We start from the raw sequence: 19,955 nt of genomic DNA, 5'->3' as shown, positions 1-19,955 counted from the left end.
ACAAGTTCTTTTGAATTGTCTTTTTCCTAACCTGGATCCCAGTACTGCCACTTCCAGGCGTGCCTGCCTAATTCCTGACACAGTGCTGCTACTGGCAGTCAGCCTGTGCTGTTGCATTTTACTAATTAAACCAGAGATGCTTGGCCTGGAGAATCTCCAGCATTAACTTGTGCAGCTGAAATTCCTTCCAAAAATATTAAAGGATTATCTGCCATGTGCAGGGGCCGTCTGATTGGGCCTATAACAGTACCCTGTTTTTGCCTTATCACTTGGTTCCTGCACCAGCCAAGCTGTCCTATGCTCCCTCCTTTATCTACAAGGAGGCAAAGCAGCAGCCCAAACACCGCTGTAGGGATTAAGGGGAACTGCCTCTTCAGAGGCAGTTCCAGCACAGTAGGGACTGTCAACAAACAAGTAGGAAGAAGAAAAACTTACCTCTCAGCAGTTGGAGCCAGCTACCGGCTTCCTTTACAATGACAGGGGTGTGAGTTGTGGCACCTGTTTCTTTTCAAGTCATCCTTACTTTTAATTCATCTGTGAACTAACAAGTGGCTCAGCTGTCCTCTTTGCTTGCAGTTCTTTAACATCTTCCTTTAAGTACTTTTTTAGCTTCCCTTACAGTAGGGCATTCTATCACAAGCCCTTATTGGGTGATATTGCTTCTCAACATTATGATCTGAGCATGACCAAGTTAGTTAAGAACTGCATGGCCATTTCAATATTAGCATAGAAGGCAGAGTTTCAAGTGTTGTTTTATAAGTAACTGTAAACACAGCATTGGATTTTAGCTTAATCTTCTGGAGAGTTACCAGCTAACTGGAAGTTCTGAATTGACTGGAGAGAAATCAAGTGAGAACTGGCAGAAAAGGAAGCTTAATAGGTGAAAGATAATGTGGTGAAATACCTTTAAGTGCTGATGGTTTCATATGGACTAATTATGCTGGGGAAGTTAATGATTCGTATCCTTTCCAACAAATTCAATGAAGATAACAAAGCGAGTTTCCCAACATCCAAACTACCTAGACTGGAGTAGCTCCACATGGAACACTGTACAAAACCAGTATTTGTGTTTTGTGGAATAACTGCTTTCTATAAAGTTTTAAGTAACTTGTTTGTTTCTTTAAAAACGCAGGCAGAAATGGATACACCACGTCATTTATTTTGCACCTCCCCACACCTGGAAAGAGATTATCAAATTATGTTGTCAGAGTTCCCTCCCATCCCCAGCTGGCTGTCCTAACCTCAAATACTACTACTGACCATAGACAACAGATGGAACAGTAATGCAACCTATATCTAGAATCCAGTTTAGTAAGTGTTTAAGTGACCCTCACTACCCTGGTGCTAAGTGGGCAAGCAAAGTGCTTCCAAGTTGATTATCATCTTAAATTTAACATGGCTGTTGATTGAACAAGCTAATTAATGTTTTTTCAGAAGGCAGCAGGTACAGTGATCATGCCTCTTGCTAAAAAACTGCCTGATAAACTCAGCTTCTGAGTCTATTTTAAAAGCTCTGTCTTATGACAGTAATCACAACGAGCTGAATGAATCCAAACCATGGTTATTTCTTTTCAGATTCTGCATCTGGTTCTGATCAGGGTTCAGTTTGTACACTTATAAGATTTAATTCATATCTTCAACAATTTTAGTCCTTTAAAAACCTGTAAAAGGATATATAACCCAACTTCCAAAACTTTACAGCTGAAATATTTTTTTCTATTGGCATACAAAAAGGGAAAGGAGCAATTGTTGTACAAGTTCACGTCAGCGGTGAGATAACCTTCAATAGCACCATTAAACACAGTCACTTTTCTTAAATTGCTCTCATTTTAGTAGCATACAAGCCAGGGTTGAACCTCAGTTCCTCAACAGCACATCAGTTTGTACAAAAACTCCAAAAAGCATTATGCAAAAGCCAATCTATTTCCACTTTAAGTCACATACGAGTGCTATATGATCTGAAGGATGTGAAACACTTGGCAAAGCCTGATGGGTTGTTACTTCTTCATGACTTGGCAATGGAATGACCTGTTCAACTTCCAGAGCATTTCTGTCAATGAAAATGTAGTCCAGACATCCATAAAACCCACCAACATAGTTTGTATATGCAGGTTCTCCACAAGCACTCTGTAGTTGGAAGGGATGGCTTAGAGGCATATTGCACCTTTCCTCTTCTCCATTAGAGGCCCAATCCTCGTGATCTTCAGCAATGCCACCAGTGTTAATAAAACCGTAAGTTCCAGATGATGGTGTGCTATTAAAGTCTCCACAGAATATGAGTGGTATATCAGGGTACAAGTCACGTGCTACATACTTGATGTGAGACAAAGCTACAGCAATTTGGATGAGACGAATGTTCCCACCTAAAGATGTAAAAATATGGTACTTAAAATACTTTGCGAAGGCACTGGAAGAGTTTTTAAGTTGTTCATTTAGATACATGTCACATACAGCTCTGAAACAGCACTCTTGCTTTAAATTCCCCATTGTCTGTATTTCAGAATAGTTTCCATAAATAAAGATGTCTTCGATATGTGACCATCAAAACTGTACAGCTGAGGACATTTAATTTTTCTTCCCATGAATTTAAAAAATTACGTACCTTAAACATCCATATTGCAGCAGCCTTCTAATTCTTGGAAACTAACCTTACAGTGTTTGTGAATGGCACAGAACTAAAATAGAACTAATTCAAGGGAGGAGAGTCTCTTTTTGAAAGCTTCAGTAGCCCAACTTGTTTCCTGTGATAAAAGCACCACAACATTGCTCTTTTGGGTACAACAGGATGGGGGAAACCATGAGCACACACAGAGCTGTACTTTATGGTCTGCGTTTCAGGCAAATTGTGTTTAATGTGACTGTCTTGTGTTTGTTTGGATTTTACTGCTGTCCTAGCAGATCACAGCAATCTTACTGTAAGGAAGATAAATAAATCTAGTAGCCAGGCTTGGATCACTGAGGTAGGGAATGGGGCAGAAAAATCCTCAGTTCCACAAGTAAAGGGGACAGCTGCAAAAGAATAAGGAAGAATGCAGGAAAATTACCTTTTGGATGCCAGTAGAGATGGGTGTTAGCTACACAAAGCTTCCTAGAAGGATCAGTTTCAGACTGAAGAACTGAAACCTTTAAGAAAAAAAACATTTAATCAGTTTTAAATAAAGGTTATATATTTAAATCAAATGCATTACTTAACTTATGCTTTCACAGCAACCCAGTCCAAAGAATCTGATGCTTAAAACTAATGAATGGCACAACTCCTAAACTGAGTCTATTTATCCTCTTTATAAGGTATAAATTTCAGCCACTTACAGTGCTAGTGTTACCACCACAGAACTCCACCAACATCTGGATATTTGATAAGTGCTCCATCTGTAGCTTTCTGGTTTGACCATATTTTCCTTCAATCCATTCAGTAGTTTGAAAATGCAGTCATTGCCCTCCCACCCCCCTCCAGCTCTTTCCTCGATTGTCAGAAACAGAGACAGAAGACTCTCTGGCTTCAGCAAAGTGTAGTGCTGTATTCTTGTAAAATTAAATATGGAGGTGACTCCAGTTATCAAGGAAAGTTTGCTACTCTTACTCATACCATTAAAAACCTGTAGGAGCATTTCTGAAATTCCTGACAGACTTCTATTAGCTCTGCAGGCTGCCTTACCGGCATCCACAAGCTCATAGATCTGTCCACTCTTATTTCTACATGCCTGTTTGGTGGCATTATTAAAGCAGGCTAACTTAGGTTAATGTCATAACTGGCAAGATTAAGTTTAGTGATACACCTATCACAATACAGGATTGAGTAGTGAGACAACAGGCAGCTAATGCCCCACCTGGCCCAGCACTTCTACCAGCTGACTTCACTTATGGCAAAGAAAGTAAGCTGCCTTTTTTTAAAGTTTTATGCTATTGCCTACATAAGGTTACTGGCAGCACTGCGTCAGCACTGCCCTGCCCCGTGCACGGCCAGCACCCAGCTAACACTGGCACATCCCTACACTGCGCCCACAACACTGGGCTGCGGCTGCTGGACAGGGTGGCCACAGATACCTGCAGCACGGAGGATCTCTGCAGCACCTTGTCCCGCACCACGGGGTACCGGCTCAGCCTGTCGCGCAGCTCCGCGTGTGGCGGCTCCGACAGCAGCGCCTCACTGAACGCGACATCGTGCTGGCTCAGGAGGCTGAACTTGTCCCTGCGGTAGAAGGTGGCCAGGCCCTCGTGCTGCTTCTCCTTCATCTTGAAGAGCCCCTCCAGCCCGAAAGCGTCCAGAGCCGGGGCCAGGCTGTCTGCGAAGACGGATTTGTCCACCTCCTGCAGGCAGACGAGGTCGGCGTTGTAGCCGGCCAGCTCCTTCTTCAGCAGGTTCTGCCTGTAGTCGACCTCCAGCGCGTACGGGGCGCAGTACGGGTACAGCACGGTGCGGGAGAACTCGGTCTGGGCGTATGTGTCGGCCAGGATGTTGTATGAGACGGCGCGCACGGAGCCGCGGCCGCACACCTTACGCGTGTAGAGGTGCCGCGCGTCGAACGTGCACGCGCCCGGCCCGGCCTCCACGGGGCCGCTGCTCTCCACCTCGCGGGGCGGCCCGAAGCGCCCGGCGCCGTCCCCGGGCGTGCAGCGCAGCTTCAGCCGCAGCCCCACCAGCGCGTTGGACGGCGTGAAGACGCGCTCGCCGCCCTCCGGCTCCCGTTCCTCTTCCCAGGCCGGACCCTCCCCGCCGCACTCCGGCCGCCGCTCGCGGTACCAGCGGAACAGGCAGTGCTGCGGGGCGGCGAACTCAGCGCTCATCTTAGGGCACACGGGGAAGCCGGCCAGCAACGAGCGCGGCAGCCGCAGCTCAGTGAGCGCGGGCGGGTTGCGCTCCACGCGGTACCGCGCGGCCCCGACCTGCAGCACGGCGCCGTCCTGCCAGGCCGCCGCGTTCGGCACCTCTTCGGACACCGCCCGCCCGTCTCTGGAGAAGAGCCGCACCTCCGGCAGCTCGGCCTCGCCCGCCTCGCCGTCCTCCGCCCGCGGCTTCTTACTCTTCTTGCCCGCCTTGGAGCGGCCCTTCGCGGCGTTGGTGGCGATGCGGGCCAGCGCCCGGCCCAGCGGCTCCGCCTGGTCCCTCTGCATGAACCGCGCGCTGCCGTCGGGGAGCACGAGCTGCAGGCTCAGCTTGGGTTCGGACGGCACGCAGCGCACGACGGCGCGCTCCGCGGGCTCCATAGCGGCGGGAGGAGCCCCACCGCCGCCCAGGCGGCTCAGCCAGCCGAGGGCGGCGCGCAGCCCGCGCCACATGGAGCCGGCGCGCGGCGCTTCCGGCAGGAGCGGCCGGAAGTGAGCGGCCGGCACGGCCTCGCGCCAAGGGGCGGTGCTGCCAATGGCCGCAGCTCGTGCCCGCCCCGGGGCGGGAACGCACCGCCTCTCAGGTGCGCCGTTGCGCGCGTGGGCGCTGCAGCCGTTCCGTTAGCTGGTGCGTGTCTCTCGCTGAGTTCTGTGCCTTCAGCGCGAAGCTGCCTTCTTTTCGGGACTGAAACCCTCAGGAGAACTCTTCACGTCCCCGTAATGTCTGGAAAGGGTGTCGGTTCTGCACATCAGGTACAGGGAGGGGCGAGCTGCCTGTGCGCCCTTCTGCCCTGGGTACCTGGGCTTCGTGCTCGTTTTCTGCTCGTTCAAAACCGCCCCGGTCTGCTGAATCGCATTACAAAACCGTCCCGCTGTTTGTAAAGCGGCCTGAAGCTCTCCCGCTGTCCTTACAGCCTCAGCCCCCTCAGGTCCGCAAGCAGGACGTGAAGTCCTCGCTGAGCGCGGCAGGCAGGCGGGAAACCTGGCGGGAATTGCTGCTGGGCTCAGCTCGCTCTCTGTCGCCGCGTCCCTCAGCGCTGAGGCGGGATGCAGCTCCGCGTTTCCCCTTCTAGAAGCCGTTGAAATGCAGTTCGAGTTTGTGCGCGGCGTTTCCAAGGGAACGGCCCCACAGCTCGGGCAGCCGCGCCCGGCTGAGCCCTGCTGGGCTCCCCAGCGCCACGCAGTTATTTCTGCAGAACCCGCGGCGTTGTGTTGCTTTTTACACGGTGTTCGCGCTGTTCTTTAATCTTTTCGTGTGTGCTGCATAACTTTTGAGGTACTTTGCAGATAGACGATAGCTTTAATCCTTTCCTTCCCTGAGAAATATGAAGGGAAAAATACGCTCTGCCCGTCTTTCAGCAGTTTCAGACCTCCCTCTGTATGCCTCTAGGTCAGCTTCGTGCTTCCATTTGCTTCTTTCCCATCAGGACTCTGCATCCTGCAGTGAAGCCACAGGAACAGTAATGCTGTCTCAGGCTCTATCAGAGCAGGAGCTGAGATCCGAGTTACGGAGCAGCCAGATGCCCCACTCAGATGGAGCACCTTCCAATCAAAAGACTTTGAGAAGTTGGTTTCTTCCTATTGTTTTGCCTTCAGCGGTTGCATCAGATACGTCGCCATTACAGAATAAGCTGCTGACGTACCGAAGATGCAAAGAACAGCAAAGAATGCTTAATCAGTTACTGTGAGTAAAATGTGGAGTGGTGAAGTTCAAGGAATGTTGAAATTCAAACGAAAGAAACGTTGTACTTTTCACAACTGAGAAATAACACCGATGTTTGTTCATTTCAGAGGTATTTTTGTCACTATTGTAATGCTGAATATTTTCCGTCTAAAACTGTTAATAGTAGAAGAGTATTTGTTGAGATATTCAAAGAGCACCAATGTCAGGATCTCTTTCTTTCGTATGAGCAATCCAAACATGGATCTATTTCTAAAAGGCTTCTTTGTCACTAATCTTAATACATTTGCACATGAACTTGGTGATCTGTGTTGCTGCCTGAGGATCACAGCTGCCAGGTTGATAAATACGTAGGTTGCTCCAAAAGTAATGCTTCCCATTTATTCCCACGGTTTTAGGATTAAAATTTTAGGATTAGGATTCCACGGTTTTAGGAGTTCCACTCTGTACTTTATATATTTATTTTTCACAATACAGTTGGACAACATCTGTTGTAGTAGTTTGAGGAAAAGTACATACAATACCAACAAGAGCACAGGGCAGCTGGTGGGATCAATTAAGATACATCTATATGTATGTTCTGATTGTGGTTAGGACAGATATTGTTCTTTTTATCACGGAAGACAGAATCTGCAGAGTGCTTCACTTTTTAGTGATCAAACATGAAAAAATAGGTTACGTCAGTTAAGGTCATCACATTATTTTTAATGTAATATTTTTATTTTTGCTGCACTTCTAACTGCACATTTTACTTTAGAGTTGATCGAGCGTTAGAAGTCTATTCTGAGTCCATGGAGGAAAAACATCACAGAGGTTCTGCACCTCCAGTCCCAGAATTACCTGCCACTGTAAGTGTGTATTTCTTTAATATTGTCACTGCTGCTTATTTTATGCTTTATTACTGGGACATCTATTCTTTTATTCTTAATATTCCCTTAGAGATACTTGTGTCCGTTCTTAATAATTCATAAATGGATTTATATTCTCAAATAGGCCCACTGAATTTGGTGCTAATATATATACTGATACAAGTCTATTTTCTTAATGTTCTGATTCATTAGGAGTTCTTTCTTTTCTTTACACAGATGAACAGTGAACAGAAGCAACGACGAGTGAGTTAAATTCTTTGTTCTGCATTTTGAGAGTAGAATAGTGAATGATATCTCTGTTCAGAGGAGCTGAGTATGTCATGTGGAATTTGTACCTGCTAAACAGGAAAAACTTTTGCAATAGTCTCGGATGGGGAAAATGGGATAGGAAGCAAAAGCGGTAATTCTGTCTGGCGGAAATTCTGTCCAGTAGAAGGAACGTATTCTGTTAGAGAAGGCATGTGTATGTCCATTGGTATCTGAAGTTTTAATCAAAATCTTCCTCAAAGATCATTACTTAGCAAATATTCTAAGAGGCTTCGGATTTTTTTTCAGATGAGAACGTAGATCATGCTGTAGCCTCTACAGAAATAGTTTTTAACATTATTCACCTGATTTCAACAGGGAGCTGTAGTCTACAAATACTGGTACAATTTTAAAATTGTACTGTGTATGGTTTTTAAAATAATTTATCTGTGAAAGCCACCTTCAACCTAAATCAGCACTGAAATGCTTGTGTTAAGCAGACTGGTTGCTGACACTACGTAAACGCATTCTGAAGACTGCAGTGATCCAGCTCTCTTTTCTGCTTTGTAACAAATGCATCACTTGGAGGAATGAATAAAAGTGAAACAATTCCATCTGTTTGCGCTTAACCTTTGCTAGATGGTTTGTCAGAAGAACAATGGTGTGAACAGTGGTATAAATGATTTATTGGTAATTGTGGTTTTTATCAGAGAAACAAGTGAAATGATGGGAAAGTTCAGTGCTTTGTGTTTCAGCACTGAGACCATTCTGTCAACTTTAGAGTAGCAGTTAGTGTGCCAGTCAGTGAATAACTAACATATGATTGTATTCCCTGCCCTTACTTATAAAAAATGGTAAATAAAAAGAGACTTCACTGTGAAACTTAATGAAAGAAGTACTTATGCAGTTTGTTATTAGAGCTCTGATAAGACTGTCCTTTCAGACCAACTATCTCTTTATGAAGAAGTGTGTGCAAAGTAATCCAGTGGTTCCCATTCAGCAGCAGTGGCTGATGTCCATGCTCAGCCTGGTGCCACAGTCACTCGTGGAAGGCAAAGACAGAGAGCTGTTAATTGAAAAGCTTTTAGGGGAGATAATAAGGGATTTTGAAAAGAGTATGAAAAGATGCATGGGTGAGTACTGCAAACTACACAGTACTGTCATTAGTTAAATCATTTAAGATGTAACGAGTTACATGTGCCTGCATATGTGTAATAGGTATAAGCTGTAATATGATGTATTAATCATATTACATATGATATATTGATCATCATATTGATATATTGTATATGATTTATTGATGTATGATGTATTCTTGTATGTATGATGTATTTCTTTACAAGGAGAGTGGTTAGGCCCTGGAATGGGCTGCCCAGGGAGGTTGTGGATGCCCCGTCCTTGGACGTGTTCAAGGCCAGGTTGGACGGGGTCCTGGGCAACCTGATCTGAATGTGTACGTTTGGTGGCCCTGCTAGGCAGGGGGGTTGGAACTACATGATCCTTGAGGTCCCTTCCAACCCGGGTGATTCTGTGATTCTGTGATCTGTGATTCTGTATTGCATTACGTTATACATGTAACAACATTTATAAATAATGTAATGTGTAGCATAATGTGTAATAATATATTTTTCAGCTTCTGGAAAGCAGGTTTATTGAGCTGTTCATTTACAAGCATATCCATAGTTTTATTGATGCTTTCTCTATTGTGTGAGGTCCCAGGACAAACCTGCAGAGATAATTAACTATTTTCAGATAATCACCTGTATGACTCACTTGAAATTTTAAACTTTCAGAAAAGATCAATAAGTTCCAATTTTCAAGTGTACTTTGAAATCCTGTGCTATCCTAACTTATTTACATTTGTTGTGTCTGAAAACTAGTGGTTAGCCACTTGGATAGTATTTTAGTGAAAGCTGATCTTGTTAAGAACACATGTTAAAGCAAATCAACAATTTACACGGTGACTAACTTGGTAATATCATTAGCAGTATAGTTGTAGTACACCACTGTATTTATACTGAACAAAATTGCCACTAATTCTCTTACTCGTTTAAGTACTACCTTTGTGATTAGGGGCAAAGTGATTGGAATTAAGACCTGATTCTCTGTGGGTATTTAGCAAAAGCTGTGATTTCGAGTTGCCGTTGGGGAAATGTGTTTTTTTGGGGGTGGTTTATTTTTTTTGTGTGTGTTTTTTTTCCCTGTTGTTATTTGTTTATTGTGTTTGAAGGCTTGGATGATACAGTTCCCTTTCCATCTCACTGTGTGTGTGATCCATCTTGGAGAACAGCTTAGGCAGAACAGTGCCTATTGAACATACTCATGCATTTTGGTTTGGCTTTTCCTAGTGCGAAGTGTTCTTATTAAGCCCGACGTGAAAGGACTTGAAGATGAAGAGGAGGCACCTCTGCCTTTATCACCATTGTGAGTGGATTAAATTAGCTCATAACCCACAGGCAAAGCACACTCAGTGGCACCTGAGAGCAGAGTTGCAGTGTAATATTACGTCCAGAGGCCCTTAATGAAACAGTTTTTCCATTTATAGAGAATCTTCTATCTGGAAGTCTGAATTACAGAGTTTTAGCACTGATTATGTTCTGTTACTTTTCCTACAGTTACATAGGGTAGCACCAATGATTACAGAGGAGACTTTTAGCTCTGAATGCCCCGGGCACTTGAGTGGTATTGAGCTGTCTTTGCCCTGAAGTGAGTCTGTATGGGACTCTTCACTGTCAGGCAGCAATGCTGTGCAGTAATTTAACACACTGAAACTGCACCCTGTGCTGAGGTTTCCTCTGACTGTGGTGTTCTGTTGTGAAACCTTTGACATCAAATGGAAAAATACGGAAATCAGGTAGACAGAATACAGCTGCACAATTTCTGGAACATCAGAATGTCTGCCATCTAGATATTGATGATAAATACTTCCTGTTTGCAGTTGTTGAAGTGAGAAGTTTACATAGATAAAGGTTCAGGAGAAGCAGATGATTTGATATAGAGATAACACAGATTATCGCCTGCTGCTTCATAGTGGAGATATGCTTATGGCACTTACATAAAATGCCTACTGTTTATCTGTAGGATGTTTTATTCAATTCTGTTGAGCACTTCACTTGCCTTTATTTCTCTGTCTGTGTATTTATTTACTCAGAGGCCTGGATTTTTCCAGTCCATGGCATAAACGTTTTATCCAAGCAAAAAAACGGATCCTCTCTACCTTGCACATTCTTCACCCCACGATGAAAACCTTGCTGGATGTTGGTTATGCCGAATTCTCTACCTTTCTTTTAGCGGATTTCTTAAGTTTCAGGTAAAGTCAGTTTGGGTGAGTTATTAACCAATGCAGATTTTTGAAGCTGATCAGTAGGAGAGTTGATGGAATTTATTGTTTAATCTGTTTTGGGGGTGCTTTTTTTCTGTCATTTAGTGTCATTTGGACAAGTTTCTTCGTGTTGTGACACTTTTCATTTTCTTCTGTCTCCTGAGTGGAAGTATTTTATTTTCCCTTATGTTTCTGGTAATATCAGCCATTTTATGTATAGTTTGTGATTTTCCTGTAATTCTTCTAAGGTCTTCTCATGATTTGGTCAGTCTCTATGCCATGATGTCCATTAAGGGTCCAATTGCACTGGATTGAATTTTTTATTCAGGCTATTTTTCATCAGTTTTTGAGTTTTATTTTCAATCTTGGATCTTTATTGTCTTTACCTCATTTATTCATTTTTTTTCTGGTAACTTTTTATTTTCTGGGGCTTGGGGTAATTTTCATTTTATTTTAAGGCTGCGTAAGTGATGCTTAGGTTCTCAGTCTGCTTTCTGCTAAGTACAATGTGGGTTTCTAATACAGAATAACATTAATATTACTTTACTCCATTAAAAAATCTGTTTATACAGTAGGCTGAAACTTTCTTTTCCAGATTAAAAGGGCCAATTGACTGTGAATCTTTGAAGACTGATATCTCTTTAAGCTGTTCCAAAGCAGAAGAGAAGATACTGAATACATGGTATCAAAGAGTTATCAGTCTCTTCACCCAGGAGGCAGCATTGAATGGTGTAAATTCGGATCAGCTTGACTCTTTTTACAGCTGTGTGGCTACGCTGATGACTAATCAGGTAATGATCTTTCCTCCCTGAGGTAAAACTCCATATAAGTGAGTCTGTGCTTTTGTATGATGTGGGGCTCGTTTAAGCAATAATTCCTAACTATGTATTGCATGTAATCTGGCAAAGTATTCAGAAAGCTGTATATTTTTAACTTCCCTTGTATAAAATATCCTTCATGGTTATGTATAATTGTTTTCCTTCTGATTCTTGGATGCAGAAAATGTATGAATTCTACCAACTAGAATGTAATTAACTTAAGGAAGGGAATATTTCAGTATTCTCAGAAGTTTTCCCATCACTGTTCTTAGCACTGCAGCTACATGTTGTGCATAATTGTAAGCAAAATGAATAAAATCTGGGCTATTTGAAACACATCTGTACAAACAGACTCAGTGCCTAGCTTACCTGAGATGTATGCAGGTGTTCATGTATGCAGTTCTGCAAAATTCCAAACACAGCTTATTCTTGTGGAAGGTGACAGCACAGTGCTTTGTGAGTTGATCTTCTGTTCTCTCCAGTTATTCATATTGGGATGACAGTTATTTCAAGTGCTGGTCACTTATTTGTTTTGGGAATCTCCAGTAGTGTTATTTCCTAGCAATAAGATGAGAATGTTCACATGATACCACTGAATTCAGACTGAGAGAATTGTTTTTGAAACTTCTGAGTTTACTGAAAATTAATAATCCTTTAATTAACGATTAACTTAAAAATCTGACATTTACATAGTTCTATCCATAAATATAATAATCAGTGGGAATGCGTGTGTTCAACTTTTCGAGACACTTAAAGGATAATAATTTTATTTAGTTTGTAGAAAAATAATCTTCTAATCAAATTGTCACTCAAAACAACAACAAAACACCTGTACCCATCAACACCAAACCATAGCAAATCCAAAAAGAAAAAAACCTCACCAAGTTTGGAGGAAAATGCAATCAAGATATTTCCGGTGTATTTAAGGCACTACTGTAATAAACTTACTGTTGTAGTAGGAGTAGATGCATGGACTTGACCAAAGCAGAATGTTTGTGGGCGTGTTTACTAGCTTGCATTCTTTAAGAGCCGGGACTGAGACACTCAGAAGTCATTGGAAAGGTAACAGCCATCCTTTAACTGGTCCAAAGCTGCTAAAATGAATGGAAAATGGGATTTGCTGAATGAAGAAGTGGGATGGGACTTGCTGCACCTTCAACTAATAGCAGATATATTTTATTACTTAGCTGAGAGATCTGCTTATAAGAAATGTTGAAGCATTTGTGAAACTGTTTGATCCTGAAGACAGAAGTTGTCTACCTTTATTTAAGATGGAATTCATTATTGCTGAAAAACATGTGGAATTTTATCCAAGCTTACAAGAGCTGGAAGAAGCAATTCTGTTTGTAGTGAATCGTATAGGACAGACTCTCCAGGTGTGCTTTTTTCTTTATTTAAATGTGTAAATGATAAGTTGCTCAGCATGTGAACATTAGTAATTCAGGACCCTGCTATCATGATAGTGGGAAGCAAAATCCATCTTGAGATATTTATTTTCTATGAGGATTCTGCAGTTTTTCTTAAGAATGCCCAGCACAAATTCAGGCTCTGAAACTCACTTTGTCATTCACTGTTCATGAAAAATAGACTCGTGCTACGGATTGTTTTAGTCTGCTGTTTTAAGCTGCAAAACTGTGTCTGTCCACAATTGTTTGCTTGTTCACTGAGTAGAAGTCAGCCTGAAAACCTACCCACAAAAGCAAACCAGGTAGAAGGTAACTTCATCCAGTTTTTTCCTTAGGTTTTTCAGAAATCCCAGGAGTGCTTTCTGATTTATTTATGTCTTTGTAATGTATTTGTTTTTAACATTGTGAATTGAGTAGTTTTTTAGCAGGTATCTTGAACTAACATTTTGCATAGAAATACCATTCTAATTAAAACTTTGTGTGATGATTTGCCATAAATCTGTGTTAATAATTAAGATCCTCGATAAATAAAATCAGTTCACACATTTCTTTCTTACCAAAAAGAAAAAAGAAAAGCCCCAAATAACAGATATATGCAATACAGAGGGATGTGCATCATAGGAACCTGTGTGTGACTGTGGGGAAGGCAGCTGCCTTTCTGGGATTCCAGGGGTGCCCCTGCAAATACTGGCCCTCAATCACAGCTCCTGCTACTTTCAGAGGAGCGTTTTGGATTTAGTTGTGATTTTGGCACGTTAGACAGAACTCAAATCTACATAGGATCGGATGATTTAGGTTATTTTTATCCATCCTACATCTTCCTTGATGGACTTTTTGTATCTGGAATCTTTATAGGTGCCTATGAATTGCCTGGCTTTGATTGTGATAAGGGCCTCATACTTTTCTGATACAGTGTTTTATTGCCTTTAACATATGCTTATTTATTGCTTTTATATTTGAACCTCATAATTGGAAATTGCACTTCTAGAATGTGCAGGCCGTACATTCTTGGCTAGCAGGAGATGGTACAACTCTGCACACTGAGCTTCCCGCCCACATCAGAGCATGGGCTGCATCTACACTGAAAAAAGTTATCAGAGACAACTTAGAAGGTGCAAAGGAATATTTTGAAAGCTATGGTGAGTGACAGAAGTGTGTTTAAGCAACGACTGCCTGCAGTGAATACCTTGCTGTACAGTAACGTGTTATATAACGTGCGGTTCTTGAATTGTAGCTGGAAGGTATGGCTGGCTTGTGGATGGGACAGCACAGGCACGAGTAGAGAGATTTGAAGCAGAGCAACACAGTTTTGGTGAATATACTGCTGTAAGTTTTAATTTCACATCTTATATGTAACATTTACTAATTCTTCCTATCTGCTGTATGTAGCAATAACAAAAGGGGAACGAAGGATAACAGGTACTCAGCATTAGCTACAAATTATGTTGACTGCCTACAAACCTATAACATAAGCTTCTTTTCCTAAAAGTGTATGTGATAAATGGGAAAAAGTTGACTATTTATTTTCTTTTATATATAATACTTACTCATTTAGCCAAGTATTTAAATAACGGCCCTGGTGTGTGAAATGTAGTGTTCTCTTGAAGTTCATAGATGAATTCTTCGCTCTCAAGAAGGAAATAATGAATTTACCTGAAGTGATTCATTTCCCTATGATCTGTTTGGACTGTGAGGATTTAAAGCAGGGTTTGGCTAGTAATGCAAAGGCCTTTGCAAAAATATTAATGGACAGAATAGTTGCAAATTACAGAGAGGAAAATGAAAAGTAAGTAGAATGTCCTTCTTTTTAATCTTATGCGTATTAAATCCATAGCAGAAGTGCAAATGTACTGTACTCTTGTGTAATGAGGGCTCCTGGCGACCTAAAAATTGCATGGCAATTGCACCACATAATGCCCTTTTCTCCTCTGCTCAAAAGCTGATGGAGGAAACTATTAGTAGGTGCTGTGGAAGGAAAGACTGGCTGGATTCTCTTATGTGTGCGGTCGATTCCTCTAGGTTTGCATAGGTAATGATAGACATTATTACTAATGGATTCTAACAGATAACTTGCAAGCATAGGTCAGATCATTAATGAAGTGTTATTCAGTTGTTGAGTTAAAATGGAGAATTTATAACCCTGTTTTGCAGTGCTTCTATGTTATCAAAATGGAAGAATATTTACTATGGATGTGTTTGTATATATGCTAACGATACTGTGTTTATTTTTAATAGCATGTAGTTATTAAAAATAATTGAGGCATTTGGTTGTGAAAGTACACCCCTAAATCTAAATAAGCCTTTTAAGTTAAGAACAGTATTTTCTTAGGCTTACTTGTTCACATTCTCTATTTCATAAAGTTATGCAGCTGTACGGGGGTAATTTGAACTTTAATTCCGTGAAACCTAAACTTGAAACCAGTCAAGATCTTAAAATTTGGTAATTTCATGTACAAAATAATTTTATAGGATATGTAGGGAATTTGAAGCAATCAAAGAACGTGCGTTAAAAGTTCCAGAGAGCACAGAAGAGATGGTGGAAACAATAGCTTACATAAAGGAGGTAAAAGCCAAAGGTATTCAAGACCTCTCGTTAAGGATCAAGGTAAATGATAGTTACTTCATTCTTTATCTTTCACTGGCCTGTACAAAGACAGAATTCATTCTGGAGTGCAGAGACTTTCAGCTGATCATTCTGTCTGTATGAATATACTGTACCACAGTGCTGGTTCATGCACAAGTGAGAGGTGCTGCTCATTCTTTGTCACATATCTTTCTCAAGCAGCAGGCTGCACTCCTTACTCCCTATTCCCCTGTGTTCTGCATGTCCTTGACGAAATGCAGATTGTGAAACATTCTGATTATAAGCCTTATTTCAGGGCTGCTTGTACAAGCTCTTTTTGTAAAAGCTAACATAAGTTGAAAGTGAACTTGATATACAAAGAGTCATGGCTTTGAACACACAAAAACAACTCACTGTTTAAGCAGAATAGAGATGATACATTAGTGCTGGTCCTTCGTGTGTGCTTGGAGAGCAAAATTGGAAAATTGTGTAAAATGTGTGCCAGCATATTTGGATAAGAACCTGTTTGTTTTGCTCTGTTAGGATGATGTGCATAAGGTTTGGTGTTTGATAGTGTGGTTTTTAGTGTAAAACATCTATGCTGCAAAACTGTATAGAATGATACCTGGAGATTCTCACGTAGATGGGCCAGCTGTAGAAGTCATGCTAAAGAAGTTCACAAATGAGGCAAAGATTTGAGTAACTTCGCTGTATTTTGAATGTTGGTATTCAGTTGCCTGAAGTAGTAATTCTGAAAAGTCAGGAAGCAAGATTCCTATTGCATCATTTTAGATGCTTCTGTCCTACCCCATATCTTACAGAGACTACGATTCCTAATGTTTTGTGAAATCTCTATTGTAGGAGTGCTCTTGGCAAATGGAATACTTCTTAGATGTTCATTTATTTTCTCCTGAGGAAATTGCACTGAATGCAACAGTTCTTCAGTGGCCACAGAAGATTAACCCCGTTTTTGATGAGCATGATGATGTAAGGATATTTTTTTTTGTGGTATATTTTGAATCTTGTTAGATTCTTCACTTCTTTTGGGCTATTTATTTTGTCAGCGTATACCTGTGTCTAAACAGATAGCATGAACCTTATGAATTTGGAGATGCTTAAGTCATGTATTCCCAGATTGTTGTATCAAAGGAGGATTCCTTTGGAGGAATGTGAAAATGCAGAAAATTGTCACTGCAACTTAAAGCCCTCAGCAAGTCCTAATCTCTTAATTAGTTTCTGGTCAGTGCTAGGTAATGTATAGGAACGGAAGCGTTCACTGCAGTGCAGCTGACTGGTGATGAAAATATATCTGCCAGGCCTCAGTGTGTTTCACACACACTCAGCTCTGGGCTGAGAAACGTTTAATTACAACAACGTTTTGTTCTGAATGCTGGGAACGGGGTTACTTAGGTAGCAATCACTACTAGCAAAGACCTAACATCTTATGTTCCTTTTGTGATTGTAGATTACTTTCTTTTCCTCCTCTTGTCTGTGTTTGTCTTCCCAGCATTCTTTCTCTCCTAGAGATGAGAATCTCTTTATTCTTTCCTGTATTACATCCAGTCTTTCTGGTGTTAGTGTTTGCTGTAGCAATTGGAACTTCCCTGGATTTTGCTGAAGGAGGCAAGGGTTCCATGCTAGCATTAGGGGCTGGATGTAGTTAAATGGAACATATGGAGAGCAACCTCTCCTGAGATGTATTTTCTGTAAGGATAATAACTTGTATTGTTTATTTTCTGTTGTGCTAAATATTTAATTTAGACAGGCCTATGAATGTTAATTATTGACAACACTGACAACCCCTTCATTGCTTTTTACTATGAAAACAATCAACTGTTTTGTAGCTGATTGAAGAGTCCAAACGTAAAGGAGAACAAGAACTAATTAATAAATCTGAGAAACTGACAGTGGAATTAGAGAAGCTAACACAGTCTGTGACAGAACTTGAAGAATACTCAGAACTGGATTGCATGCAACAGGTCTGGTTAATATCCAGTGTAAAATGGGTAGAAATATTTTGTGTCTTTAATGCACAGAGATTGTGGAAAGAATTTAGAGTAATTCTGTTTACAAATGTGAACTGAAAAGTGCATTATCCTTGTCACACTGTCAAAACTCATTAAAAGCCATCTAGCACCCCGCTCTTTTGTTGGAATATACCAGCAGTAACATCTGATTCAAAGGAGAGTTTACTGTGAGGTTGTGCCACAGCTGCTTGTCAGACATCTTTCCCTCCAGACCTTTCACCATCTTTGTAGCCTTCCTTTTGATGCTCTCTCATAGTTTTATGTCTTTCTCATGTTCTTATACTGCACCAAAAACTGCACACAGTGCTTGAGATGAGATTGCACCAGCAGAGAGCAAAGTGTGACAGTTGCTTCCCTTGCCCACTAGCAGTGCTGTGCTTCATGCACTCTAGTATCTGCTCGGCCCTTTTGGCTGCTGGGGCCAGAAGTTGTTGGCTGTTGACTTGTCCACCTGACCATCAGCCAAAATCCCTAGACCTCTTTCTGCAGGGCTGGTCTCCAGCATCTCTTCCCATAATCTGTGTATGTATATCCAGGGTTGCCATCCCAGGTGCAGAATCCAGTTGTTCTTGTTACATTTCATACTGGTGCTGAATGCTCATCACTATCAAGATCTCTCTGTAAGGTATCTCTACTCTCAGAGGAGCTAAGACAAAAATAAAATGGCTTATTATTATTATTGATATCTGATTTTTTGATAGCATAATTTGTTTGTTTGGTTATTACTCAAGGCATACAATTATTTAATTTCAGTATGTAGCTGACCTGAGAGCCTTACAGAAAAGCATCCAAGAAGCTGATGATACAGTAGCTTTTATTCATAAAGAAGAGACTCTAATGAATTGGAAGTTAAGTGACTTCCCACTTCTCAGCAGCTTAAAAATTGAGGTTGAACCATATCAGAAACTCTTTCATCTCATACTGAAATGGCAGCGAACTGAAAAAAGGTAATTCAGTACTACATATTCTTGAGGCTAAGTGAGGGAGAATGGACAAAATACTCATGCTATTTTTGTTCACATCAGGTATAGAATATACTGTTGTTTTCTTCTAAATATTGATAATTTGCAAGTTTAAATACTATAATTTATGCATTAGGGTTGTTGATTTTAATTAATTCAGCTACTAAATGTCTGTTTACTCATTTGCATTGCACTAAAGATATGTATTTTTTCTAACTGTACTGGTTGTACTGATGAAGTCTGTGAATAAGACAAGCTCTGCAGAAAGAAATGTTCTGGGGAGAAGGAAAAACAAAAAAGGCCAGGCTAGGAATGAACCATTTGCTGTGCCAAAAGAGAAAGAAATGTAATTGGAAAGGTCACAGCCTGTATGGAACGAAAGCCATCTTTAATCTGATATACGTACAAAGTGCTGTGAAGGTGTGCTCAAATGACTGCATTTGGAAGTTATAAAATAAGGTATGGCTAGATAATAGGATTTTTTTCTGAGTGGAAATCCAAATGCCTTATATGTTTTGGTGTCACTTATTGATCTCATCAAAGAGCTAAAGTAAATATTTCTCAGTCTGTGCAGTTACCTGATATCAGCACGTGAATGATTTGAAAGCTTTACACAAATAGGCAGAAGAGCATGGTCAGTCCACCCGTCAGTTGTACATCTCTATTTTGTGAAGAATAAGAACTGGGAATAAGAACTTCACTTTCACTTAAATAACCATTAATTTGACCCGTTCATATTGCAAACCAAAGATGTCATGTTGGTGCACTACTTTCGCTATTCTGATTTCTATTTATTTCTTTTTCTCAGATGGATGGATGGTGCTTTTTTGGAACTCAATGGAGAAATCATGGAGGCTGAGCTTGATGAGTTTTCGCGAGAGATATACAAAATGTCAAAGCTCTTCCAACAAAAACAGAAGAAAATTCAGCAGGAGTTGAAAAAGACATCGCACAGAACTGCAGAAGAGAAGAGAGAAGAAGAAATAAAGACAAATCCAACTCTTACAATGTGTTCTTCAGTTCTGGAGCAGATGAAAGACTTTAAGGTAAAAGAGAAGAAAAAAGAAAACAAAAAGATGAGAGTTATTATAAATTAATGCTGAGAGATAAATGCTAAATTCAGTACTCAGTATGGATAAATACTGTAGTGTCTGAGACCTGCTTTTCTGTTAGGTTTGGAAATTAGTGTTTTATGTAAGCAGTGTGTTTCACTCCACATTCATTTGGAACTACTGAT

The 19,955-nt window shown here is 41.2% G+C and overlaps 2 protein-coding genes across 2 annotated transcripts in view; one reads left to right on the top strand and one right to left on the bottom strand.

Moving 5' to 3' along the window:
- Window positions 1-946: 946 nt before the first annotated feature.
- On the bottom strand, window positions 947-5,296 carry PDE12 (phosphodiesterase 12). The gene is made up of 3 exons (XM_052679112.1): window positions 4,045-5,296; window positions 3,045-3,123; window positions 947-2,363 (listed from the first exon to the last, which is right to left on the bottom strand). The coding sequence occupies exons 1-3, from the start codon at window positions 5,275-5,277 to the stop codon at window positions 1,921-1,923; spliced, it is 1,755 nt and encodes a 584-aa protein (XP_052535072.1). The 5' UTR covers window positions 5,278-5,296; the 3' UTR covers window positions 947-1,920.
- Window positions 5,297-5,363: 67 nt separating this feature from the next.
- Window positions 5,364-19,955, top strand: part of DNAH12 (dynein axonemal heavy chain 12) — a 62,939-nt gene continuing 48,347 nt past the window's right edge. The window contains exons 1-17 of the mRNA XM_052678990.1: window positions 5,364-5,577; window positions 6,252-6,508; window positions 7,263-7,353; window positions 7,591-7,617; window positions 8,564-8,753; window positions 9,969-10,044; window positions 10,772-10,930; window positions 11,538-11,733; window positions 12,948-13,136; window positions 14,155-14,305; window positions 14,401-14,492; window positions 14,774-14,952; window positions 15,636-15,771; window positions 16,591-16,716; window positions 17,574-17,708; window positions 18,510-18,703; window positions 19,527-19,764. Of these exons, the coding sequence (XP_052534950.1) occupies window positions 5,545-5,577; window positions 6,252-6,508; window positions 7,263-7,353; window positions 7,591-7,617; window positions 8,564-8,753; window positions 9,969-10,044; window positions 10,772-10,930; window positions 11,538-11,733; window positions 12,948-13,136; window positions 14,155-14,305; window positions 14,401-14,492; window positions 14,774-14,952; window positions 15,636-15,771; window positions 16,591-16,716; window positions 17,574-17,708; window positions 18,510-18,703; window positions 19,527-19,764 (2,469 nt within the window). The 5' untranslated portion in view covers window positions 5,364-5,544. The remainder of the gene's footprint in view (window positions 5,578-6,251; window positions 6,509-7,262; window positions 7,354-7,590; window positions 7,618-8,563; window positions 8,754-9,968; window positions 10,045-10,771; window positions 10,931-11,537; window positions 11,734-12,947; window positions 13,137-14,154; window positions 14,306-14,400; window positions 14,493-14,773; window positions 14,953-15,635; window positions 15,772-16,590; window positions 16,717-17,573; window positions 17,709-18,509; window positions 18,704-19,526; window positions 19,765-19,955) is intronic.

Source organism: Tympanuchus pallidicinctus, unplaced genomic scaffold (assembly GCF_026119805.1).
Source record: "Tympanuchus pallidicinctus isolate F22 unplaced genomic scaffold, pur_lepc_1.0 scaffold17, whole genome shotgun sequence".
NCBI lineage: Eukaryota > Metazoa > Chordata > Aves > Galliformes > Phasianidae > Tympanuchus > Tympanuchus pallidicinctus.
The sequence above is the reverse complement of the archived record's forward strand: the minus strand, read 5'-3'. Positions and strand labels throughout refer to the sequence as shown.

Bases quoted from the DNA above. Each gene is read 5' to 3' on its own strand.
- PDE12 (XM_052679112.1), bottom strand. From the start codon at position 5,277: ATGTGGCGCGGGCTGCGCGCCGCCCTCGGCTGGCTGAGCCGCCTGGGC. The intron at 3,124-4,044 runs GTATCTGTGGCC...TTTTTCTTAAAG, and splicing joins AGAGATCCTCCGTGCTGCAG to GTTTCAGTTCTTCAGTCTGA. The intron at 2,364-3,044 runs GTAATTTTCCTG...TTACATCTTTAG, and splicing joins TCTCTACTGGCATCCAAAAG to GTGGGAACATTCGTCTCATC.